Source organism: Nothobranchius furzeri, chromosome 3, assembly GCF_043380555.1.
Source record: "Nothobranchius furzeri strain GRZ-AD chromosome 3, NfurGRZ-RIMD1, whole genome shotgun sequence".
In the NCBI taxonomy this organism is placed as follows: Eukaryota; Metazoa; Chordata; class Actinopteri; order Cyprinodontiformes; family Nothobranchiidae; genus Nothobranchius; species Nothobranchius furzeri.
Genome location: NC_091743.1, coordinates 45991469 through 46017539, shown reverse-complemented (window position 1 = coordinate 46017539; position 26071 = coordinate 45991469). Strand labels below are relative to the sequence as shown.

At 44.0% G+C, this 26071-nt stretch overlaps 2 protein-coding genes and 1 long non-coding RNA gene across 5 annotated transcripts; 1 reads left to right on the top strand and 2 right to left on the bottom strand.

Moving 5' to 3' along the window:
* Nucleotides 1-705: 705 nt before the first annotated feature.
* LOC129156126 (uncharacterized) lies at nucleotides 706-7641 on the top strand. 2 transcript variants are annotated; one of them, XM_070549211.1, is made up of 15 exons: nucleotides 706-1818; nucleotides 1894-2084; nucleotides 2256-2471; nucleotides 2557-2651; nucleotides 2766-2852; nucleotides 3031-3218; nucleotides 3398-3846; nucleotides 3928-4252; nucleotides 4334-4579; nucleotides 4859-5420; nucleotides 5524-5730; nucleotides 5842-6152; nucleotides 6268-6527; nucleotides 6610-6858; nucleotides 6945-7641. In XM_070549211.1, the coding sequence occupies exons 1-15, from the start codon at nucleotides 1483-1485 to the stop codon at nucleotides 7525-7527; spliced, it is 4305 nt and encodes a 1434-aa protein (XP_070405312.1). In that variant the 5' UTR covers nucleotides 706-1482; the 3' UTR covers nucleotides 7528-7641. The 2 variants fall into 2 exon arrangements, with proteins under 2 accessions (XP_070405312.1, XP_070405311.1); XM_070549210.1 differs by having other exon boundaries at nucleotides 706-2084.
* Nucleotides 7642-7929: 288 nt separating this feature from the next.
* LOC129165980 (uncharacterized) lies at nucleotides 7930-8966 on the bottom strand. Of its 2 annotated transcripts, none has more exons than XR_011520099.1 (3): nucleotides 8646-8966; nucleotides 8094-8307; nucleotides 7930-8025 (listed from the first exon to the last, which is right to left on the bottom strand). It is a non-coding gene; the product is annotated as an uncharacterized lncRNA (long non-coding RNA). The 2 variants fall into 2 exon arrangements; XR_011520100.1 differs by having other exon boundaries at nucleotides 8670-8966.
* Nucleotides 8967-9887: 921 nt separating this feature from the next.
* LOC129165747 (uncharacterized) lies at nucleotides 9888-25431 on the bottom strand. Its single transcript, XM_070549213.1, has 10 exons — nucleotides 25160-25431; nucleotides 15736-15821; nucleotides 15112-15560; nucleotides 14706-15030; nucleotides 14394-14624; nucleotides 12038-12599; nucleotides 11728-11934; nucleotides 11300-11616; nucleotides 10781-11181; nucleotides 9888-10694 (listed from the first exon to the last, which is right to left on the bottom strand). Exons 2-10 carry the CDS (start codon nucleotides 15799-15801, stop codon nucleotides 10112-10114), a joined length of 3141 nt encoding a protein of 1046 aa, XP_070405314.1. The 5' UTR covers nucleotides 15802-15821; nucleotides 25160-25431; the 3' UTR covers nucleotides 9888-10111.
* Between the last annotated feature and the right edge of the window lie 640 nt (nucleotides 25432-26071).

The window sequence follows — 26071 nt, the reverse complement described above, 5'->3', positions numbered from 1 at the left end:
CATTCAAGATTATGTGAGTGTCCCCACACCACGCCACAAAGTGGTCCACCAGCTCTCTGTACTCTTGACCATCTCTCATAAACCCGACGACTGCAGAATCGTCTGAGTCTTTCTGCAGATGACAGGTCTCCGACTTGTTCTGGAAGTCTGCAGAGTGAAAAGGAATGGGGAGAGTACTGTACAGGCATCAAATGTACAATTGTGGAATAAGTTTCCCAACGAGCAGATCAGTATAATATAACATTAAACAAAGAACATAAACAGGGAAATACCAGTTTAAAAACATGCTTTTACACACATAATACAGAAAACAGAGAACTTTGTGCCAACTGGGGACGTGGTGAAAGATCATTTCACACTACTCTCCTCCTCCTTAGTTCAGAAGAAAATATTACCATATCTTAAACATCGCTCGTAGGACAACAAACTGTTTTTTTAACATGTTAAAAGTCTGATTGTTTTTTTAAAGTAACAATTGTACGTCTCAGTCACTTCAGTAGTGGAGGAACGCCAGCTCAGAGTGAAAGAGGATCTATTTCAGAGTTGAAACAATCCAGCTCTCTGATTGGATGCTGAAAACCTGTGCTTCTCAAAATTGAAACAACCCAGTCATTTGATTGGTCAAATGTTGGAACTGAGCAGGGGGACACGCCCCTAACTGCTTCATAACAGTGTCATATTAGGGTTAGTTATGTTATTTAAAAAAAATGAGGAACGCTTCACGAATTTGCGTGTCATCCTTGCGCCTAGGGGAGGCAGTTCTTCTCAGTCCATTTGTTCCATTTTTCCATTGGGTTAACCAATCAAATGGCTTGTTCCGAGTTTCCATTGGGTTAACCAATCAAATGGCTGTATCAACCGGTGGCCGGTTTTGTTCCATGCCCGAGCGATCCGCCATTGCTCCACATTGCTCTGAGAGATCTGAGAGGTAAGAAGTAACTATCTTTTATACTTTTTATTTGTAAACTTACAAAAATTTAAAGCATTACAGCTCGTTTAGCGGGATTAAGATGGTACAGGACTTTGTTTTTACCTTAATGTTGTGAAATGTTAACATTGTTTTAGCTAGCTAGCGTGCTGCTGCATTAGCTACTGCTAACCAATATATGCTTGTATTTACGTAATTTTTTAAATGAACACCATCCTGGTTGCATTAAAAACCACATGTAAGTATTTATTCAACCATGTTGTTCATCATCACGATCGTGCATGTTTGTGCTCTGATTAGTTTTATCTTCACTTATAGAAAATCCAGCCAATAACTGGGTTTGCTAATTAGCTTTTGGCTAGTAGAAAATGTGAGTGTTTGTTTCTCATGTTGTTTATTTCACATAAGACAGGACAGCACGTCATGTAAACTAATAATAACATTAATGAAAAATAAGATAATCTGTTACTGATCAGCAGTTGCTAAGGTTTGGTATGAACTGTAAACCTGGTATTTCTGCAGCTTCTCATCCAGTCGTTTCCTCCTTTATTTAGATGGAACATCCAAATTTTAAAAAGGCTCACAATGGGACCCTGATCCTCAGGGCCTCAGATGAGGCAAAGGCCGTGGGACCCCAGAGGCAGGGGTACAGGGCCAAGCAGCCAGAGGAGGTGGAGGCAGATGCAAGGGCCCACGTCACCAGCGAGGGTGGTGATGTCAACAACGCCACCCTCGTGCTGAGCCGGTGGAAGGTCCAGTTTGGGACCTACCAGGGCAAGACTTTCCACTGGCTCCTGCAGAATGACGTGGGCTATGCCGTGATGCTGGTGGCTTCTCACCAGAAGGAGCGAGAGAGGACAGGCTCTCAGTCCCCTCTGATGGCCAACAAGGTGGGATCTCTCAGGTCCCCTCCTCTGTGCATAACAGAGTTTGATCATTCTAACCTTCACTTTGTGAACACACAGGACGCCTTCACCCGTTACTCCTTAGCGTACCCGGAGTTTGCTGAGGCGGTGCGGTTCCGGCAGGCGTTTGAGGAGGCGCGGGTGAAGTCCCTCCAGCCTGGTCAGGAGGGACAGGCCCTTGTTGGCTTTGGGGACTTCAAGTTTGAGAGCCTGCAGAGCCTGTACGACTCCAAGGACCCCAAAACGATCCGGTGGTTACTTTTATTAATAATGATGATGATGGTATTATTTATAATAACAGTAATAATCCACTTTGTTTGTAAGTTCCTTTCTAGACAGCCATGGTCTCCCACCAATAGAGTCAAAACACAACAACAACTTACAAGTTAGTCTGAATGAACTTCTGTGTTTCACCTGTACAGGTTTGTCAACTACCTAAGGAGGATGACGCCAGCTCCAGGCTCGCAGATGGAGAACGCCGTCCGCTACGTGAAGAAGAGGGACAGACAGAGGGAGGGCGCTACTGCTGCATCTGCCGCTGCCACCAGCACCACCTCCACCCCAGTGGCTGCCTCCGCCTCCAGCAGCAGCAGAGTGTCTGTCTGTCCTTCTTACCAGAGGCCGAAGGCTGCTTCTCAGTATGTTTTCTGTCTATTTGATCTCTGATGGTTTACAACACCTTAAAATAACATTCTGTTAAACAAACACTTTGTCACCTTTCAGATTTGCAGCCTTTGTGTCTGGGCGGCGTTCTCTGTCTGCGGTGGAAATGCAGGCAAAACTAAAAAAGATGGTGGCCCCTAAGCCTGCATTTCCATGTAAGTCTGTTTAATGATCTCGTTTGTATTCTTGTACTCAAGGTCAGCACATTGAGTGTTTCACACTCACGCTTTCTGGAGCAGAAGCCTGATGTTTGATGATTTGATTTCCAGCCTCCTCAAGACCAGCTCGTCCACCCACAGCATCTGGGGAGCCCAGTGATGAAGAGCTGGTCCAGGCGGTAGTTGACCAAGGGCAACGTAAGTGACAGAAATGTGCTCTTTTCATGTTTTGTTGGTAACAGTCAGACACCTGGTGCTCATTAATCGTCAGATCCTCGTCTCTCTAGCTGCTTCCTGCTTTGACTTGTGGTGTCTGTGCAGCTCACAGTTCAACTGAATTGTTTCTAGTCACTAACTCGTGGCCCTTGTGCTTCAGCTTCTGGAGTACAGGCACCTCTCCCGCTCCCTCCTCCTTCTCCTTCTCCGCCGCCTCCTGTGGCTGCAAAAAACCCGTCTGCGGGACGGGAGGAACCCACAGACGAGGAACTCCTGGAGGCCGCACAAGAAACTCCAGCGCTCCCTGCTGCAGTCCTCCCTCCCCCACCTCCTGCTGCCAGCTCTAAGGTGAGGCATCAGACATTAATTCAATTAAAAGAAACTTCATTAATTCCAGAGGGAAATTAGTTTCAGTACACAATTCTGAGAGCAGACATATATGGGCATAGACACATGACAAGAGTTGGTGACTGCAACCCGAGTCGCCTTTCTCACTCTGCTGCTTTGTTTTCTCTCTCTCTCTCTAGTTGCTGCCTGAGTCCTGGCAGGCAGCTCTGACTGCCGAACAGCAGGAGTGGATCGGCCGGGTGCTGTTCACCAGGGACCGTGCTGGGAGGCCGCGTCTCATCACGGAGCTCAGTCCCTGGTGGTACCCTCCCCAGCCCCGGGCGGTCTACACTCAGCCTCCCGCCTCTCCCGACCCCTTCTTTGCATGTCGGCTCTTCCTGTGGATGCCTCACAGGATGTGGCACCTGCAGCTGACATGCCCCCAGCCTTTGTGCAGCGGCATCCTGATAAAGGCTGGGCTCTACAGGACCATCCGGAGGGTCCTGGACATCGACGGCTGGTATCTCATGGCCACTGAGTACCTGGAGTGCCGTCGATGTAAGAAGAAGGTCGGAGGGTGGTCACAGGGCATCGTAAGGCAGCTGCCCCCCACCTACAGCTGCCAGTTTCCAGCTGTACTCACGTACAAGTATGAGAGAAGTGAAACTGTGTGCTCATGCGGGTGTGTCCAGCAGAGTATAATGTGGTAATGTTTGTTTTGTTCACGCAGGCTGTCCTGTGACCAGAGGGTGGTTGCTATGCTGAGATCGCGCACTCTGGGCAACAGTGCCACTCAGCTGTGCAACACCCTGCGGGAGCAGCATTCCGACGCCTGGATGCGGAGAGCGATTCAGTACATCGGCGTCTGCGAGCAGTTCCTGGCCTTGGGTACCACGAGAGGGCAGATCGCACTACCTCCCCAGATGCCCCCTGTGCCCTCACCCGTCTGGCTGCTGACCGTTTACGGTTACGACGTGCTGACGCGGCTGGACGAGTACAAGGCCAGGATCACGTCCACCTTCGGATCCATCCTAAAGATGGATTCCACAAAGAAGGTCGGTCACCGCGTTGTGTTTACTTGCTGCTTGTGAACAACAGTTCTGCTGGTCTTTACGCAGGAAGTTCTCTGTGTGCAGGTGACGAAGAAGCTCGCAGGTGCCGCCTCTGGCACGGCCGCCTGGTCTACCAACGTGGGCAACGAGCACGGCCAGGTCCTCATGAGCGTCCTCACTTGCTGCGAGGGCTCCGAGGGCCTGTCCAAGATGGCGGCCGGACTGATGAGGCGGTACCGATTGGCCGAGGTACCTGCCCCCCAGCTCATCTACGTGGACCGCGACTGCTGCAAACAGGACGGCGTGTCCAAGACGGCTGCCTTATTTCCGGTATAAACTTGCATCGTTGCTGACTGACTTATTTAGTTGTTTATTTAATTTTTCATAGCAGTGATTCGTTATTTTGTTGTGAATTACTTTCATGGATCACCAGGTCACCTGAATTTCTACCCAATGTCTTTCTGAAAAATTTAAAACAATCAGACACCCAAATAAATTTCTGTAAAAGACAATTTATAGAGCAGTGAATGTTTTCGGGGTTCTGATCTTGACTGTGGTGCAGGTAAAACATGGTGTGCAACACTCCAATGACTAACCTCTCTGTCGCAGGAGTGGGAACGGCTCATTGTTCGGCTGGACATCTGGCATCTGATGCGCCGCTTCGCATCAGGTGTCACCACAGAGAGCCACGAGCTGTATCCCACCTTCATGAGGCAGCTGTCTTACTGCATCTTCGAGGTGGACGCCGAAGATGCTCGCCGTCTCGTGGGAGCAAAGCGGTCCGAGCTGGAGGGGACGCACGGGATGGTCAACCTGACGGACGCTGATGTGATCCAGCGGATCAGCAAGGAGGAGTGGAGGCTCCACTGCCGCAGGAGGACGCGTGGAGCCGAGGAGTCGACGCTCCTCATCCAAAACCTCCTGGACACCTTCAGAGGGCCCGCAGGACACAACACTCTGAACATCCCGTTGCTAAACGCTCTCCGCATCCAGGACATCTGGGACACGCAGAGGCGCCACCTCAGCTGCATCCAGGACCCCCCTGGCGTGCAGCTGTACACCCAGACGGGCAGTCTGCAGAAAGGAGGGGTCACACTGCCCGTCTATCGCTGCGCGAGGGGCTCCACTTCCCTGGAGTCCTTCCATCTCCACCTGAACCGCTTCATCCCAGGTGAGAAACCAGAGTCTGTCAAGAAATCTGTTTTATTTCTGTAAACTGTTCATTTTCAGGTGTCAGTAAAAGCTTGAGCTGATTTTCTCATCTAATCACGCAGGAACGTCGGCCAGTGCCAAGTACTTCCAGGCGTTCCTGATTGATGGACTGGTCAGGTGGAACGAGGACCGCGCAGCGGCAGCTGAGCGACACAAGGCGCCTCTGCTGTCCTACAGTGGCCACCTCAGGCACGCCCTTAACCAGAAGAGCCAAAAGGTGTTTGGTCTTCAGATGGTTAAGGACTTCACCAAGCCTGCTGCTTACACAGGTAGAGGAACAGAGAAACACCTTTTATTTACTCGTGATGTTTAATGACACTGTGCACCAATGCTTTGCTAAGAAGGGGCTTTGAACCGTTTACATTTCCACAAACTCTCAGGTGAGCTCATCGGAGTGGAGTACCTGTTCCAGCAGACAGGCCGCGTGCTTGAGGACGTCAGCATGGACCCTGACGCTCCGGACGAGGCTGCTGCCGTCACCGGCCTGGACGAGGTGGACGAGGGCATCCAGGAGGACGTGGGTGACTTTGTCGCTGCCTTCGTCCTTGACGTCCCGTCCACCAGCACCTCAGGAGCAGCCCGGTCAGGGGATCCAGCTGTCGCACCCGGGTCTGAGCCAGCACATCCTGCCGCCCCTCCCGAGGTCCCTGGAAGCCAGGCTCCTGAAGGAAACCACTCCTCTGATTCAGAGGTCTTTGATCCCCTCTGCTAATCATTTCACAGCCGACTAACCTAATTTTTTTTTTCTCGTATTCAAAGATATTTCAGAAATTTAACTTCTTTTTCCCATTTTCTTTGTTTCTCAGGAGGAGATCCAGGGTCCTGACGGCCAGCCAGGATACCAGCATGTCCTGAAGCTGGCTCAGGCCCTGGTGGAGCTCAGGAGTCTCCAGGGACTGTCTGACAGCAGGGTAGACAGACTCATCGCGCTTTGGCAACGCCTGCCAGAGCGAGACAAACAACGGATCGTCTACCCTAGCAGATACCGGGAGAGGCAACCAAAGGGGCGGTTCAAGGCAGCGAAGGGGAAGGACACCTCCTGTCCAGGGGTAGTGAGTCTCCAGCGGTACGAACTTTTTTCCTGAATCTCACTGTTGCCGTCGACGTGTTCTGTCCGTTAAAACGACTTCCCCGTCTTTATCTTCCAGCTGCCTTGGAGGAGAACCCTCGGGCGCTGCAAATTGGCCAGACGCCAGCCGTGTGGTGGAGGCCATGTGCAGCCAGCTCTGCCATCTGTACCCTGCGGCCAGTCGCGTGAACGGGGTCAGCAGGTCACGCTGGTTCCTAATCTGCAACGACTACATGGCCGTCAGACAGGTGGTGCTGAATTGCCCGAGGCTGATGGCTCAGACCCAGCTTCAGCTCTATGAGCTGAACCAAAAGACCATCTCTCAATGGTGAGAACTGGTAGATCTTTGCTCGTGTTTCAGACTTCAGGTTAAAGCTTGCAGCCTCAACTCAGCTCATCCTCTTGTCCTTCCAGGTTCAGCTATAGACAGAAGAGGTGGGAGAAAGGTGTGCTGGAGCAGGGGACTGGTGCCGTTTCTGCTCCCACTTTCTCCCACCAGCCCATCCCTTCTGCCAAAGGGCTGTCCTCCGTACAGGTGGGAAGAGGACAGCCCTTTAATTACAACATCCCTGAGGAGCAACAACCTGGTCCCTCCTCCAGGGGACTGCCGCCGTCACCGCTACCTCCACCTGCTCCTCATCCCGGTCCCTCTACCAGCTGCAACCTCCCTCCTCCTTCTGCTCAGAGCCTGCACGTCATTCATCTATTCATGGGATCCACTCCGCTGTCTCCTCCTGTTCTGACTGTACCTAGGACGACAGCATTTAGGAGGAGGAAGGCAGCGGAGGCTGCTGCTGCTGCTGGCGTGCAGGCTCCCCCATCAAAGACAGCCCGCCAGCAGTTCACCTGCAGCAAATGTGGTCAGCCCAAGCGGCTGGACACTGGACACACCCGCATTGCAGGTGTGTCCTACTGCGCAACTGTTGGCGGGAAGTCTGTGGAGGAGTGGAAGAAGGAGATGAAGACCAAGACTGGAGGAGGGCCGGAAAAACAGTGACTTTTGGGGACATTTGCTCATTTTGGAACTTGTAAATATTGTAAATAATTTTTAGATCATCTTCAATGTTTTTTTTATTGTTTTTTTCAATATTAAAATGATACACACTTTAAATGTCAGACTATTTTTACGACCTTGGACACATAAATTTATTACATGTTTTTATAACATAATATATTTGAACACAGATACATTTATTACATGTTTTTTATAACATAACAAATATATTTGAACACAGATAAATGTATTACATGTTTTTATAACATAACAAATATATTTGAACACAGATACATTTATTACATGTTTTTTATAACATAACAAATATATTTGAACACAGATGTCATGGCTGGGTGGCAATTTCTTGACCCACGACATGCAGAATCACCACACGGGGAGCAGGAATGTCAGTAAAAAGGTTTTTATTACTAAATAAGGAGAAAAGTAAGAGACGGGAACCGACGAGATGCAGGACTGGCAGCAGGAATCCAGGATGAGATTCTAAGGAGGGAGACAGAGTGAATATAAGGCGGAAAACAAATGGGAACTTATCTGGAGACTGGTCTTACTGTTACTTGGTAGTGGTAATTGTACGGGAAGGATTGTCTGGTCCGGGTGAGCTGAGGAGATCCAAAGGTCAGGTATTGATTGTCCAGAGGTGGAGGAGCAGGAATGGATGTTGATTGGTGAGCGGCTGAGAGCGGGCGGCCAGGGGATGAAGCAGTGTGTCAGGTAGACTGAGATCTGGGCTTGTTCTGGAGCTGATGATGAATTGAGAGGAACCTGGGGGAGAGCAGGAGAGGGCATTAAGGGGTTTTACAGGCGACAGGTTAACAAGACCACGGACCATGACAACAGATACATTTATTACATGTTTTTTTATAACATGAAAAATCTATTTGAACACAGATACATTTTTTTCATATATGTTCTATAATTTTACATGTGTATTATCACAAATATATTTCACAGCTCAGTGGTTCATCCCAATTTTAACTACATTTAAATTGGTAATTATACAAAAACATTTATATAATTAGTATTATTAGCATGTAGTATATATGAATAAGTATTATTAGGCATATTATCGCTTTATCTTTATTTCCACTTTGTATTCGCACCGAACGGGAGTCGAACCCACGCACTTGGACTCCGGGAGTGAGCGCGAGAAACTACGAGAAAAGACGAGAAAAAGCAAGCTGCGGGAGTGAGCGCGAGAAACTACGAGAAAAGACGAGAAAAAGCAAGCTGCAAGGAGCGAGAAGGACCGAGAAGAACAAGCACCATCCGCGCAAGCGGAGCATGTTGCTTGTTGTTCTCGGTCCTTCTCGCTCCTTGCAGCTTGCTTTTTCTCGTCTTTTCTCGTAGTTTCTCGCGCTCACTCCCGCAGCTTGCTTTTTCTCGTCTTTTCTCGTAGTTTCTCGCGCTCACTCCCGGAGTCCAAGTGCGTGGGTTCGACTCCCGCTCGGTGCGAATACAAAGTGGAAATAAAGATAAAGCGATAATATGCTTAATAATACTTATTCATATATACTACATGCTAATAATACTAATTATATAAATGTTTTTGTATAATTACCAATTTAAATGTAGTTAAAATTGGGATGAACCACTGAGCTGTGAAATATATTTGTGATAATACACATGTAAAATTATAGAACATATATGAAAAAAAAAATGTATCTGTGTTCAAATAGATTTGTCATGTTATAAAAAACATGTAATAAATGTATCTGTGTTTAAATATATTTGTTATGTTATAAAAAAACATGTAATAAATGTATCTGTTGTCATGGTCCGTGGTCTTGTTAACCTGTCGCCTGTAAAACCCCTTAATGCCCTCTCCTGCTCTTCCCCAGGTTCCTCTCAATTCATCATCAGCTCCAGAACAAGCCCAGATCTCAGTCTACCTGACGCACTGCTTCATCCCCTGGCCGCCCGCTCTCAGCCGCTCACCAATCAACATCCATTCCTGCTCCTCCACCTCTGGACAATCAATACCTGACCTTTGGATCTCCTCAGCTCACCCGGACCAGACAATCCTTCCCGTACAATTACCACTACCAAGTAACAGTAAGACCAGTCTCCAGATAAGTTCCCATTTGTTTTCCGCCTTATATTCACTCTGTCTCCCTCCTTAGAATCTCATCCTGGATTCCTGCTGCCAGTCCTGCATCTCGTCGGTTCCCATCTCTTACTTTTCTCCTTATTTAGTAATAAAAACCTTTTTACTGACATTCCTGCTCCCCGTGTGGTGATTCTGCATGTCGTGGGTCAAGAAATTGCCACCCAGCCATGACATCTGTGTTCAAATACATTTGTTATGTTATAAAAACATGTAATAAATGTATCTGTGTTCAAATATATTTGTTATTTTATAAAAAACATGTAATAAATGTATCTGTGTTCAAATATATTATGTTATAAAAACATGTAATAAATTTATGTGTCCAAGGTCGTAAAAATAGTCTGACATTTAAAGTGTATCATTTTAATATTGAAAAAAACAATAAAAAAAACATTGAAGATGATCTAAAAATTATTTACAATATTTACAAGTTCCAAAATGAGCAAATGTCCCCAAAAGTCACTGTTTTTCTGGCCCTCCTCCAGTCTTGGTCTTCATCTCCTTCTTCCACTCCTCTACAGACTTCCCGCCAACAGTTGCGCAGTAGGACACACCTGCAATGCGGGTGTGTCCAGTGTCCAGCCGCTTGGGCTGACCACATTTGCTGCAGGTGAACTGCTGGCGGGCTGTCTTTGATGGGGGAGCCTGCACGCCAGCAGCAGCAGCAGCCTCCGCTGCCTTCCTCCTCCTAAATGCTGTCGTCCTTGGTACAGTCAGAACAGGAGGAGTCAGCGGAGTGGATCCCAGGAATAGATGAATGACGTGCAGGCTCTGAGCAGAAGGAGGAGGGAGGTTGCAGCTGGTAGAGGGACCGGGATGAGGAGCAGGTGGAGGTAGCGGTGGCGGCGGCAGTCCCCTGGAGGAGGGACCAGGTTGTTGCTCCTCAGGGATGTTGTAATTAAAGGGCTGTCCTCTTCCCACCTGTATGGAGGACAGCCCTTTGGCAGAAGGGATGGGCTGGTGGGAGAAAGTTGGAGCAGAAACGGCACCAGTCCCCTGCTCCAGCACACCTTTCTCCCACCTCTTCTGTCTATAGCTGAACCTGGAAGGACAAGAGGATGAGCTGAGTTGAGGCTGCAAGCTTTAACATGAAGTCTGAAACACGAGCAAAGATCTACCAGTTCTCACCATTGAGAGATGGTCTTCTGGTTCAGCTCATAGAGATGAAGCTGGGTCTGAGCCATCAGCCTCGGGCAATACAGCACCACCTGTCTGACGGCCATGTAGTCGTCGCGGATTAGGAACCAGCGTGACCTGCTGACCCCGTCCACGCGACTGGCCGCAGGGTGAAGACGGCAGAGCTGGCTGCACATGGCCTCCACCACACGGCTGGCGTCTAGCCTCTCCCGGCATCTGCTAGGGTAGACGATCCGTCGTTTGTCACGATCTGGGAGGCGTTGCCAAAGCACGATGAGTCTGTCTACCCTGCTGTCAGACAGTCCCTGGAGACTCCTGAGCTCCACCAGGGCCTGAGCCAGCTTCAGGACATGCTGGTATCCTGTCTGGCCGTCAGGACCCTGGATCTCCTCCTGAGAAACAAAGAAAATGGGAAAAAGAAGTCAAATTTCTGAAATATCTCTGAATACGTGAAAAAACAAAATTAGGTGGGTCAGCTGTGAAATGATTAGCAGAGGGGGGATCAAAGACCTCTGAATCAGAGGAGTGTTTCTCTTCAGGAGTCTGGCTTCCAGGGACCTCGGGAGGGGCGTGATGCGCAGGGGCGGCAGGATGTGCTGGCTCAGACCCGGGTGCGACAGCTGGATCCCCTGACCGGGCTGCTCCTGAAGTGCTGGTGGACGGGTCGTCAAGGACGAAGGCGGCGACGTAGTCGCCCACGTCCTCCTGTGTGCCCTCGTCCAGGTCGGTGACGGCAGCAGCCTCGTCCGGAGCATCAGGGTCCATGCTGATGTCCTCAAGCACGCGGCCTGTCTGCTGGAACAGGTAGTCCACTCCGATGAGCTCACCTGAGATTTTGTGGAAATGTAAACGGTTCAAAGCTCCTTCTTAGCAAAGTATTGGTGCACAGTGTCATTAAAAATCACGAGTAAATAAAACGTGTTTCTCTGTTCCTCTACCTGTGTAAGCAGCAGGCTTGGTGAAGTCCTTAACCATCTGATGACCAAGCACCCTTTGGCTCTTCTGGTTAAGGGCGTGCCTGAGGTGGCCACTGTAGGACAGCAGAGGCGCCTCGTGTCCCTCAGCTGCCGCTGCGCGGTCCTCGTTCCACCTGACCAGTCCATCAATCAGGAACGCCTGGAAGTACTTGGCACTGGCCGACGTTCCTGCGTGATTAGATTATAAAATCAGCTTAAGCTTTTACTGACACCTGAAAATGAACAGTTTACAGAAATAAAACAGATTTCTTGACAGATTCTGGTTTCTCACCTGGGATGAAGCGGTTCAGGTGGAGATGGAAGGACTCCAGGGCAGTGGAGCCCCTCGCGCAGCGATAGATGGGCAGCCTGACCCCTCCTTTTTGCAGACTGCCCGTCTGGGTGTACAGCTGCATGCCAGGGGGGTCCTGGATGCAGCTGAGGTGGCGCCTCTGCGTGTCCCAGATGTCCTGGATGCGGAGAGCGTTTAGCAACGGGATGTTCAGCGTGTTGTGTCCTGCGGGCCCTCTGAAGGTGTCAAGGAGGTTTTGGATGAGGAGCGTCGACTCCTCTGCTCCACGCGTCCTCCTGCGGCAGTGGAGCCTCCATTCCTCCTTGCTGATCCGCTGGATCACATCAGCGTCCGTCAGGTTGACCATCCCGTGCGTCCCCTCCAGCTCGGACCGCTTGGCTCCCACGAGACGGCGAGCATCTTCGGCGTCCACCTCGAAGATGCAGTAAGACAGCTGCCTCATGAAGGTGGGATACAGCTCGTGGCTCTCCGTGGTGACACCTGATGCGAAGCGGCGCATCAGATGCCAGATGTCCAGCCGAACAATGAGCCGTTCCCACTCCTGCGACAGAGAGGTTAGTCATTGGAGTGTTGCACACCATGTTTTACCTGCACCTAGAGCTGAAACGATTCCTCGAGTACCTCGAATAATTCGAGTACAAAAAATCCTCGAGTCAAATTCTCTGCCTCGAGGATTCGTTTAATTCATATTTAATTAATTCATGGCTTTGCAATCGCCCGGGGTCATGTTTCACCCGGACCGAAATAAGTGACGCACATGCCCACTGGACTGAATGCACGCGCGAGTGGCGAATGTAACTTAACTTTCTCTTAAGCCATGGCGGACAACGTGGACCCCGGTGGAGTGCGAAAAAGACAGAAAATGTCAAAGTTGTGGAACCATTTTTCACGTCGTTAGGCGAAAAACGTAGTCCAGTATAAATACTGTAAAATGGATTTAGCCTAGCACAACACCACATCCTCCGTGCTGCAGCACCTGTAAATGTCACTTCTGCAAGCGGACTCGGAGCCTCTACAAGATAATGCTTTTTAGCCTGTTTTTTTATATATTCTGCGGACACTGTGCGACTTTTTCATTTGTAGCAGTCAGTTTCAGCTCACACCGTACATCTGGTAGCAACACGTCGGGCTTAAAATGTGCTAAAAATAGCAGTTTTTACACAACACGTCAGACTTTTTATTGTGTTATTGATGTCTGTTGTCCCTCGGGGTTTCTGCAGGAGGACACGGGTATTTATGAGTGGCGGAGGAAAACGAAAGAAAGTAAATACATGTTTTGTGATCAGTATAATTTGACAAAACCACAGCAAACATGCTTTTGGCAATCCTTGTTAGTGTGAGAAAAAAAGTGTGGAAATTAAAACGGACGTGTGTTAATAGGGAAACAGCCGGCGAGCTGTTTGCCACGTGAGCGGTTCTGGTTCTGTTTGGGCCGCAGCCGCTCGCAGAGTTATCCTCCTAGTGTTTGTCTGGCTTGCAGGCTAGCAGATTCTCGCACGAGGGGAAAATCGGCTCAGGTTTACTTATTTTTTGCACACGCATTTGTTTACTGTGAAGTAAAGTTGAAGTGCTGAAGTTATGCAAACTAATTTTGAATAAAACTTGAATAACTGGCAATTGCTTGCTCATTTTAAGAGGTTTTTCATAATTATAACATGCTATTTGATATCAAATCAAATCACTTTTATTGTCACGTCACATGTGCAGGTACACTGGTACAGTACATGCGAGTGAAATTCTTGTGTGCGAGCTTCACAGCAATAGAGTTGTGCAAAAATACAGTAATGTAAAAACAAGTAAAATATAAAAATGGCTAATCTAAGTATACAAATGAATAAAGTAAACAATAAGATAAGAGATATAAAATGTACAGAGGTTGGTATGTGCAAAACAGTGGCATTAATGTACAGTATGGAGCGTGTAATGTTGGAACTTGGTGGAGCTCGCGACGAGGCAGCCATACTCGGCGCCATCTTGGCTCATCAATATATGATATAAAGGTTTACAAACACAAAAGGGTAATTTATTAGAGTACTCGATTAATCGAAAAAAAGATTCGATAGAGTACTCGATTACAAAAATATTCGATAGCTGCAGCCCTACCTGCACCACAGTCAAGATCAGAACCCCAAAAACATTCACTGCTCTATAAATTGTCTTTTACAGAAATTTATTTGGGTGTCTGATTGTTTTAAAATTTTCAGAAAGACATTGGGTAGAAATTCAGGTGACCTGGTGATCCATTAAAGTAATTCACAACAAAGTAACGAATCATTGCTATGAAAAATTAAATAAACAACTAAATAAGTCAGTCAGCAACGATGCAAGTTTATACCGGAAATAAGGCGGCCGTCTTGGACACGCCGTCCTGTCTGCAGCAGTCGCGGTCCACGTAGATGAGCTGGGGGGCAGGTACCTCGGCTAATCGGTACCGCCTCATCAGTCCGGCCGCCATCTTGGACAGGCCCTCGGAGCCCTCGCAGCAAGTGAGGACGCTCATGAGGACCTGGCCGTGCTCGTTGCCCACGTTGGTAGCCCAGGCGGCACCTGCGAGCTTCTTCGTCACCTGCACACAGAGAACTTCCTGCGTAAAGACCAGCAGAACTGTTGTTCACAAGCAGCAAGTAAACACAACGCGGTGACCGACCTTCTTTGTGGAATCCATCTTTAGGATGGATCCGAAGGTGGACGTGATCCTGGCCTTGTACTCGTCCAGCCGCGTCAGCACGTCGTAACCGTAAACGGTCAGCAGCCAGACGGGTGAGGGCACAGGGGGCATCTGGGGAGGTGGTGCGATCTCCCCCCTCGTGGTACCCAAGGCCAGGAACTGCTCGCAGACGCCGAGGTACTGAATCGCTCTCCGCATCCAGGCGTCGGAATGCTGCTCCCGCAGGGTGTTGCACAGCTGAGTGGCACTGTTGCCCAGAGTGCGAGATCTCAGCGTAGCAACCACCCTCTGGTCACAGGACAGCCTGCGTGAACAAAACAAACATTACCACATTATACTCTGCTGGACACACCCGCATGAGCACACAGTTTCACTCTTCTCATACTTGTACGTGAGGACAGCTGGGAACTGGCAGCTGTAGGTGGGGGGCAGCTGCCTTAAGATGCCCTGTGACCACCCTCCGACCTTCTTCTTACATCGACGGCACTCCAGGTACTCAGTGGCCATGAGATACCAGCCGTCGATGTCCAGGACCCTCCGGATGGTCCTGTAGAGCCCAGCCTTTATCAGGATGCCGCTGCACAAAGGCTGGGGGCACGTCAGCTGCAGGTGCCACATCCTGTGAGGCATCCACAGGAAGAGCCGACATGCAAAGAAGGGGTCGGGAGAGGCGGGAGGCTGATTGTAGACCGCCCGGGGCTGGGGAGGGTACCACCAGGGACTGAGCTCCGTGATGAGATGCGGCCTCCCAGCACGGTCCCTGGTGAACAGCACCCGGCCGATCCACTCCTGCTGTTCTGCAGTCAGAGCTGCCTGCCAGGACTCAGGCAGCATCTAGAGAGAGAGAAAACAAAGCAGCAGAGTAAGAAAGGCGACTCGGGTTGCAGTCACCAACTCTTGTCATGTGTCTATGCCCATATATGTCTGCTCTCATAATTGTGTACTGAAACTAAGTTCCCTCTGGGATTAATGAAGTTTCTTTGAATTGAATTAATGTCTGATGCCTCACCTTAGAGCTGGCAGCAGGAGGTGGGGGAGGGAGGACTGCAGCAAGGAGCTCTGGAGATTCCTGCATGGCCTCCAGGAGTTCCTCGTCTGTGGGTTAGGGTTAGGGGTATATTTTTTAAAGGCTCCATTTAAAAATTTATTTTCACATTTTCTTGCTGCGATGTTCAATTCTCCTATTAATAAATTAGGAAGTGGTATTGAACATTAGAGAAGAGAATTGTGTTTTTTACCATTTGTATCAAAGTCACTGGTAGAGCCTTACATACTTTCTTATATTCCTGAAGAGGACATTGAATGTTATTAAATTTGTATTCAAAATTCTGTAACTGTAGTATTTCACCATCTTTATCCATAATATCGTGTACAAAGATAATTCCTTGATCAAACCACTGTTGTTTAAACAAAGACTTTGTTTGCAACAATTACTCGATTATTCCACAAGGTGGCACAATGAGGAGTAAAATTATGGGTAAATACCATCTTCCAATAATGCAATACTTGTTTGTGAAATTCAGATAATTTAAAAGGCAATTTAGTGATTTCAAAAGAAAGTTTAGCCCCCCAAACTTCTTGAAGACATTTTTTGGAATATGAAACCAAATTGTATCTGTCTTTATTAGAAATTCTTTCAGCCACTTTGTTTTAAATGTTCCCAGCATTGCTTCAAAATCCAGATTTCATACCTCCATTTTTATGTTCTTTGACTAACTGGGATCTTTTTATATAGTGGGTTTTATTTCTCCATATAAATTTGTATATAATAGCGTTAATATTTTTCACTGTTTTTGGAGCGATATGAAGAGATTGACATGGATAGATCAATTGGGAAATACCCCCAGACTTGGACAATAAATTTCGCCCAAAAATAGAAAGATCTCTGCTAAGCCATTGGTTCAGAGTTTTTTGTATTTGATCAGTTTTTTCTTTCATATTGATTTCTTCTCTTTGTTTTTCGTCTGCAACTATCTTAACTCCTAGATATTTAATATCTTTTTTAACAGGAATTGACATTATCTCATTATCTGTGCATTCATACAGTGAAAGAAACTCACAATTTTTTGTGTTCAGACGAAGACCTGATGCTTTGGAAAAAATTGAAATAATTTGTAATGCTTTGTTAACCATAGATTTATCCTTTAGAAAAAAAACAGTGTCATCTGCAAACTGACTTAAACGAAATTCATAATCAAAAAAATGTATACCCTGAAAATTTGGATGATTTATTACTAGATATGCTAATAGTTGTGTACATAAGATAAACAGTTTGGGGCTGATTGGACATCCTTGTCTTATTCCACAAGTTATATTTATTCTTTTTGTTAATCCTGGGTTTAAGGAAACATAACTGTTAATATCAGTATAGAACATTTTTATCTCTGAACAAATTCTTTTTCCAAAACCGAAATATTCTAGGGTGGAAAATAAAAAATTATGTTCTATAGAATCAAAAGCTTTGAAATAAGTCTATAGATAAAACGAGGCTGTCCGTTTCCAAAATAGACCTATAATCCAGCATATCCAGTACTAATCTCACATTATTATGTATGCTTCTTCCTTTTATAAATGCAGACTGATTATCATCTACTATTTCATCAATCAAAGGGTTATTATTCCAGTTTTCATTGTTGGGGTAAGACATCCTTCATTTATACACTCATTAAATGTACTTAATAACAATTCTTGAACATCTTCCCAAAAAAATTTAAGAAATTCCGAGGTCAATCCATCAATACCGGGCGATTTCCCATTTTTTCATGGAATTTTCTATTTCTTTAATATTCAAATCATCCTCCAGATTTTTTCTGTCTTCCTCTCCAGTAGATTTAATATTGTTCTTTATCTGAGTGAAGAAGGATTTACATTCCTCCTCACAGAAATTAGAACTATATAGGTCTGAGTAAAAACGTTGAACTTCCTCCTTTATTTGATTTTGGTCTACTATTACAGTGTCATTTTTTAATTTGCATATTTTCTTTTTGGATTGTCTAGACTTTTCTAATCCATAAAAATATGTTGAGTTCTTTTCGCCTTCTTCAATCCACTTAGCCCTGGATCTTACAAAGGCTCCATTCGCTTTTTCTATATAAATTTCGTCAAGCTGTTTTTGGAGCAAGTTTAGCTCTGTTAGTTCATCCTCTGTGTTATTAATTTTATCACAGAGTAGGCTGATTCTTTTTAGCAGTTCTTTCTGCTTTAATTTTCTCTCTTTTGTCATAATTTTCCCCATTTCAATTGCTAACCTTTTTGTTTCAAATTTAAACCATTCCCATTTTCCTTTATTTGACATATTCATCCTTTTTACTTTTAGACAAAGGGCTTTTATTTGTTTGCAAAACCCTTCATTTGATAAAAGGCTATTATTTAGTTTCCATAAACTGTCTGAAGAGCATGTTTGTTTTATTATTATTAAAGTTAAGCTTATTAAACAGTGATCAGTAAGCGGAGAAGTAATAATCTCACATTTCTTTATAATGTTACCTATAGAGTGAGAGATTAGCCAATAATCTATTCTTGACCGTTGGTTTCCATTAGAAGCACTGATCCATGTGTATTCTGATTTTGTAGGATTATTTAATCTCCAATAGTCAAAAGTATTAGTGATAGAACAGAAATCTTGTAAGATATCATTGTTTTCAGGTTGCTGACCTCTAGGTGGTAACTTAACTAACCAAGAGTTTGGTGCGATACTAAAATCTCCCACAACCACCTTATCTGTCATATGAACATTTTGCCAATCTGTTATCATTCTGCCCAAGTTTTCTAACATCTCTCTGTTTTTAGTTTTGTTATTATATCCATAAATAGAAAGTATAAAACATTTCTGATCATAAATTTCTATAGCTGCTATTAACCAGTGGCCGTCTTTGTCTCCTCTATGATTAATTACTTTCCCTGTAAATTTGTTAAATAGTATCATAACCCCTGCCAAATAGCTGGTACCATGGCTATATAAAATATTATCCCCCCACTGTTGTTTCCAAAATGTTTCCTCCTCTATGCCTGAATGTGTTTCCTGTAACAAAATTAAGTTGGCCTTAAGCTCTTTACAAAATAAAAAAGTGCCTTGCACTTTATGGTGTTTTTCAACCCTCTAACATTCAAAGAAGTAAACAAAACTGACATAACAAACAAAACAAATGGCCAGAATGTTACCTAGTATATCTGCTCTGGATTTATCCAAACAGCAGGAATGAGCAATATTGTCCAACTATATTATATCTCATCCAAAACCTCCTCCTTTAACAATCAGAAGATAAAAAAAACATTGGGCTGTTTGGTCTAGTGAGATCTCATTCTCAAAATAGCAGCCCATATTAACAGAGGAACAGTATATAAAAAAAAAAAAAGTGTATTGGTCCTTTCCTGAATATTGAAATGTATCATATTTCTAACATATATAGACCTTCCTCCCATCGATGATGGCGTATCCTTCCTTTAAGAAGGCCTTCTTTCCACGTCGTCTGGCTTCCTCCACCTGGGGCCACAGCTTCTCCCTCGCCTCCGATCCTCTTTGGAGAAGTCCATTTTAAAGATGATCCTCTTCTCCTTGCATACTCTGGCCTCTTTCGACATCTTCCACACTTCTTCCTTCATCGTACGTGACACAAACTGAATGATAATGGGTCTTGGCCTAGTATTCCTTGCATCTTTTTTTCCCAAACGGTGTCCACATTCCTGCAGAGCTCGTCAACAGACATGGGGACCACCCTTGTGAGTATGCTGATATCCTCTCTGATTTTCTCTTCCTCTTTTTCAGCTAACCCAAAAAGCCCGAGGTTCCATCTCCTCTTGTACCTCTCAGCTTCCAGTACCTTCTCTTTCAGAGCTTTATTTTCGACACCCAGAAACTCAACTTGTTTTTGTACTTTAGTGATGTTTTCTTTGTTTACATTCGTTTCTTTCTTCGTGTCTTCTGTGCTTTTTTCAATGTTTTGTAGTTTGCTTTCTAGAGCCTCCAACTTTTTTAGAGCTTCTTGAACATTGTTCATTCTCCCTTCAATGTTCTCCAACTTCCCGTCCAGCCCGACACATTTTTTTTTTATCAGAATCTCCATCATTTGCACAAGACTGTTTGTACTCTCCTCTCTTGCCTTCACACTTCTATTCCTCAGCTTTTTGGGTTGCGGACTGTTCATATCAGTTTGACTGTCCTCAAGATTATCATCAGCTTTTCCGGCAAAATGGCGGAGCGGGTGCATCACAAATTCTGAACGCAATCTATTTGTCCCAGTTATTCAACAACCTGACCATCCAGCTATATTCACCAGATATTTCAAGCTTTATATCATTGTGAAATTCACTTTTAAGAAAGAGTTAAGCCATGGAACCGTCTTCAAAACGTGACACGGCCGCTACCCACCACAACTACGCAGCAAAGATGGAAACTTCGGCTGAGAGCCTCAAAAGGAAAGACCCTTTCTCTCCGGCAAAGAACAAAACAACCTCCAAAATGAAGGACCAGACTACAGATGAAGGTACGAAGGCCATCCTTGAAGCGATAAAAAAGCTCACAGATAAAGTGGAGGGCCTCGGCACGCAAATTAGTCACAACTCCAATATGCTAGCTAGCATGGCTAAAGCAGTGGAGTTCAATGCAGCGGAGATCAAAGACTGTAAAACGTGGCTACAAACCATGGAGCGAGAGGTATCAGTCAATAAAAAAGATAACACCATGCTAATGGAAAGTGTCCTGGAGTTAGAGAGGTACAAACGCCGATGGAAACTCAGAGTCAAAGGATTAAAGGAACGTGAAGGAGAAGACACGCGAGATATGATAGCAAACTTGCTGAAAAAAATCTCACCTGAATGGGCTCCGAACATCAACCATATCGTGGATTCTGCTCATCGGCTGGGGAAAAGAGAGGAGAAAAGAACCAGGCATGTCCTCGTCCAGTTCACACAAAGATTACACCGTGACGCGCTGTGGAAGATGACCAAGGATTCCTCCATTTGCAAAGAACTGGGGATCGGATTCATTGAAGACCTCTGCAAAGCTGACAGGGAGGCTCGAATGGCGCTGTGGCCTAAAATTCAACAAGCACGGGCAGCTGGAAAACGAGCGTACTACAGAGGAGGAGACGGTTACATCGATGGTCACAAAATCACGGTCTGAAGAACAGGAAGACTTAAATACGGTCCGGATGGTCCAATAATTCAAAATATTGAAGGGACATTAACATATCCTTTTGTGCCTTTTTGAGCCTTATGTCCTTTTTTTTTTGCAGACTTTTCCAAAAGTCGGTTGAAGTTATTGTTCTCTAGCAGTTGCTAGTTAGTTTAGTTAGTTTAATAATGAATGTTAATCTGTTTTGCATCTCTTTGAATGCTAGGGGCTTAAGAAACATTAATAAGAGAAAATCTATTTTTTTGTTTTGTAAGGGAGAGAAAGCTAACATTATTTTATTACAAGAAACACACTCACAACAGGAGGACGAAAAATTCTGGATTAATCAATGGGGGGATAAAATTCTTTTTGACCATGGCTCCACCAAATCAGCAGGAGTGGCCATTCTATTTTGTAATTCTCCTTGGAAATTAGTAGCTTCTAAATCTAGCAGCAATGGTCACTGGCTAATCTGTGTTTTAAATAGTGATGACCAGTATTGTATTGTGGCTAATATTTATGGTTTTAACAACCCAAATCAAAATAAACTCTTGCTTACAGAACTTTCTAACAATATCACTAATCTAAAACTAACCTACCCAAGTGCAAGTATTATTGTTGGAGGTGATTTTAACATGGTTTATGATGAGCATTTGGATAGATACCCTTCTAGGTGTCAACATAGTTCTCATAATTCCACCTTATCTAATTTCTGTGGCAATCACAGCTTAGTAGATCCCTGGCGCCTGGCAAATCCTAAATTTAAACAATACTCCTGGTTCAAACCAAATAATAACCTAAAATCTAGGATTGACTTCTGGTTAATTTCTGCTTCAGTTACATCTCATGTCTCAGACTGCTGCATGTCAGCAGCTCCTCTGTCTGATCACTCAGTTATAAAGTTGAAATTTGCGCCTCCTGGCGGTGGACTCAGAAATAAAGGCTACTGGAAATTCAATTCTGCATTACTAACTTCTCATGAATACTGTGATGGTATTAAATCTCTAATCACTGAAGTGATGGCTGATAACACTATAGGGTCTTATGTGTCAAAGTGGGAGTTTCTAAAATTCAAATTTCGAGAATTCTCCATCCATTTTGGGAAATCATTTCACAAAAACAATAAACTAGCAGAACTTAATCTAATTAAAGAAATTAATACGTATTGTAATAAGGCATCACCAAATGAAAGTGACAAACAAAAATTATTAACTCTACAAGGTAAGCTTGATGAGATGTATCTAAAAAAAGCAGAAGGAGCCTACATAAGATCCAGAGCTAAATGGATTGAAGATGGTGAAAAAAGCACAGCTTATTTTTGTCAACTAGAAAGAAGAAGGCAAGAAAGAAATTCAATTAAAACATTATTAATTCAAAATAAAATATGTACAGATCCAACTTTAATTACAAAAGAATTGACCTCTTTCTACAGCAAATTATACTCAGCGGCCTTCTCTGAGACTGATTCAAACTTTTTCTTCGATCACATTAAGAAATTTATCCCGAGTATAGATGATGATTTTGCAGAGTTATGCGATGCTGATATTACTATGCTTGAACTAGACAACGCAGTTAAAAACTTAGCCATAAATAAATCCCCCGGTTGTGACGGCCTAACGTCTAATTTCTATCGACACTTTTGGGATCTGTTAAAAAATCCATTTATTCTTATGTTAAATGAAGCAACTGATACTTTATATTTTCCTCCCACTATGAAACAAGGCCTAATTACTCTGATACCAAAACCCGGTAAAGACTCTAAAATTATAGATAACCTTAGACCCATAACATTATTGAATACTGATTATAAAATTGTAACCTTAGCCTATGCCAATAGATTAAAAAGCAAATTAAACTCAATTATAAGTGATTCCCAATCTGGCTTTATGAAAGGTAGATCTATTCACAATAACATTCGTTTGGTGATGGATCTCCTAGACTATAGTCACTTAATTGATGATGACGGTTTTATTTTATTTCTTGATTTTTATAAAGCCTTTGATTCTATTGAACACCCCTTTATCTTTCAATGTTTAAAACAGTTAGGCTTTAGAAACAAATTCTGTGCTACCATTGAATCTCTGTATGATAATGCAACTAGCTCTATTTCATTACCAAATGGAACGTCACCACGATTTGATATTAAAAGAGGGGTTAAACAAGGGTGTCCTATCTCTCCCTTTCTCTTTATAATTGCTACAGAAATGCTTTCTATCTTTATTAAAAATTCAGATATTGCTCCCTTAAATGTTATGGGATTACCTGTAATCATTAGCCAACTTGCAGACGACACAACTATTTTTATGAAACATCTTACAGAGACTCCTAAGATAATAGAAGTTCTTAAGGTGTTCTCCCAGGCCTCCGGACTTAGTCTTAACTTAAAAAAATGTGAGTTAATGCCAATTCATCAAAGTGATTTAACAGAAGCATATAACATTCCTATTAGGTCAACGGTAAAATACTTAGGAATACATATATCCAAAGACCCAACTGAAAGGGAAAACTTGAATATATGGAAAACAATAGCAGAGTGTCAAACTAAACTAAACTCCTGGTTGTTGAGAGACATCAGTTTACTTGGGCGTGTCTTTCTTACTAAAATGGAGAGCATATCTAGATGTATCTACCCCGCATATTCACTGACCATTCCTAATAGAGCCATTAAAAAGATCAACCAAATCAACTTTGATTATATATGGAGGAAAAAAATGCATTACATTAAGAGAGCAGAAATGACCAAAGAATATAAAGATGGTGGACTACAAGCTATAGACTTTGAGATCATGGATGGAACACTGAAAATTAACTGGTTAAAATCCTTCTTTAACAATAAAAGCTTCTGGTATCATATACCCAGGGAAATCTTCAAAAGGTTTGGAGGCATTGACCTTTTGTTAAAATGCGATTTCAATATTAAGAAACTTCCGATTAAATTATCCCAGTTCCACCAACAAGTCCTTTTATATTGGAAACTTTTATACAACCATAATTTCACTCCACACAACACGCCAATTTGGAACAATAGATATATTACAATTAAAAACAAATCATTATATAAGAAGAACTGGATGGACAAAGGCATTTGGTCCCTAATTCATTTAACTGATAATGATGGGCGTGTGATGACCCATGAAAATTTCTGTCATAAATATAATATCACAGTTGATCAGAATTCATTCGATTCCATAATAAGAGCCATCCCTATTCCTACATTAAATCTAATTCAAGAAATTGTTTCGAACTCTCATTCAGTCTCCCCTGCTCTTCCTCATCTAGTAGCTGGGAACTTCGACTTCAAGAGCGTTAAAACTCCTAATAAAACAATTAGAAAAATGCTTGATGATATTTCACACCCTTCACTGCCTTTCAGAAATTCCATTAAACAAATTTTCTCCATAGATATTATATACTCATTACGCTCTAAATACCTCAAATTTCCTATAACTCCAAAAGCCAAAGAAATCCATTATAGAGTTTTAAATGACGTATACCCATCTGGGGAATTCTTACGACAGAGATGTGGTTTTGAAACAAATAAGTGTGTATTTTGTGATGATATAGAAACCTCTGTTCATTTATTTTTTCAATGCATCTACTCTGAAGCTCTCTGGACTGATATACATGACTGGCTATACACAAAGATGCGTATTGAACCCTTGTCGGAGAACGATGTCATTTATGGAGCCATATTAGATAATACTGAGTGGGACTTTCTGGTAAATAACATAATCATTGTTGCTAAATTTTATATTCACAAATGTAGATATGGAAAGGTGAAACCTAGATTCTATGCATTTCATAACGAGTGTCTTTCTTTCTCCAAAGCCCTTAAATTTATGAAAAGTAAACATGCAATGAAACTCCTTAATCTTTTTGAAAAGTATGATTTGAAAACAAAGCCCTAGCTCTGTCTCTTTTTTTGTTTGTTTAATTTATTTATTTATCTTTTGTTTGATTGTTTCCTTCACAAATATTCTTGCTCTCTACGCAAAATCTCTTTTGTTATCCTTTTTTGCACCTGATCCCGGGTAATGTAAAACAAAGGAATTTATGCCATGTTGTTTGTAAATGAAAAAGTTCAATTAAAAAAAAAAAAAAAAAAAAAAGATTATCATCAGCTTGCTCTAAATTTTGGGGTTCGTTTTCACTCATATCATCCATCACAGCCATGCCATAATCATGATCGATGATGCTAGCTTCGCTACGTTGTTCCATCTTTAACTCTCTCTCACCATAATTAGCTCTTCAAAAAAGTTCCTCAGTTTGTCAAAAAACGGATGAAAGTCGCTTCTAATACGTTATGGCTTGGTTTTCTTACCTTTAAACAGCGTTTGGACTTGGAAAAATACTGTTTTCCCTTTGGATCCTGCTATAAACCAACTGCTCACTCCGCCATCTTGTCGCCTCTCCAGTGGGAGCCCGCCCTGGACCAGCTCTTCATCACTGGGCTGCGAGGGCTCCGAGGGCCAGTCCAAGATGGCGGCCGGACTGATGAGGCGGTACTGATTAGCCGAGGTACCGAGAAGCGGCGGGAAGATGGCGGCGAGGGGGTAACATTCTAGAGCGTTTAGACTCCAACCATTATAAACTTTTTAAAACCCCGAAACCACGAAAAAACGCCTCAGACACACATTAAAGAACTGACACATTTTTAAGACGGTGGCAGTTGGATAAACTTCGAAAGAAATAAGGAACTGCAACGGAAAACTACTCAGTGAGTTGTAAGCTAGCAGAATGCACCAACAAAGGAGAAAATGAGTCACCAACTAAAAAAATAAACGGAATTCAAGAGAAAAGACAGACTCAACTCCAACTAAAAAGAAAACTCAGTGTGCATTGCTTAGCGACCATAATTACAAGCCTTCACAGGAGGAAGAGATGGAATCACCTACCTCCACGACTCTCCATCAAGTAGCTTCTTCTTCTTCTTCTTCTTCTTCTTCTTCTTCAAGTTTAATGGCGGGTGGCATCTAACTGCTAGATGCATTTCCGCCACCTACTGTGCTGGAGTGTGAGTCGGAGAGCGAGAAAAGAAAAAAAATAAATAAATAAAAACTAAATTCTATGCAACAGACCACAGTGCTTTAGATACCCAACAACCAACTTATAATTCCTTTCTTCACCATTTAACAAATTCCTTACAGTCCCTGAGTTGCCCTCTACTTCCCTCATATTTTATGCAGTCACACAAAACATGTTCCACCGTTTCTCCCCCCACCCCACAACCACG

Excerpts from the sequence above, each read along its gene's own strand:
- LOC129156126 (XM_070549210.1), top strand. The coding sequence starts at position 1,483 with ATGGAACATCCAAATTTTAAAAAGGCTCACAATGGGACCCTGATCCTC. Across the intron at positions 2,853-3,030 it reads GGTAGTTGACCAAGGGCAAC|CTTCTGGAGTACAGGCACCT; the intron begins GTAAGTGACAGA and ends CTTGTGCTTCAG. Across the intron at positions 3,847-3,927 it reads CCAGCTGTACTCACGTACAA|GCTGTCCTGTGACCAGAGGG; the intron begins GTATGAGAGAAG and ends TTGTTCACGCAG.
- LOC129165747 (XM_070549213.1), bottom strand. The coding sequence starts at position 15,801 with ATGCAGGAATCTCCAGAGCTCCTTGCTGCAGTCCTCCCTCCCCCACCT. Across the intron at positions 12,600-14,393 it reads AGACGGCCGCCTTATTTCCG|GAGTGGGAACGGCTCATTGT; the intron begins GTATAAACTTGC and ends TCTCTGTCGCAG. Across the intron at positions 11,935-12,037 it reads CCTGAACCGCTTCATCCCAG|GAACGTCGGCCAGTGCCAAG; the intron begins GTGAGAAACCAG and ends CTAATCACGCAG.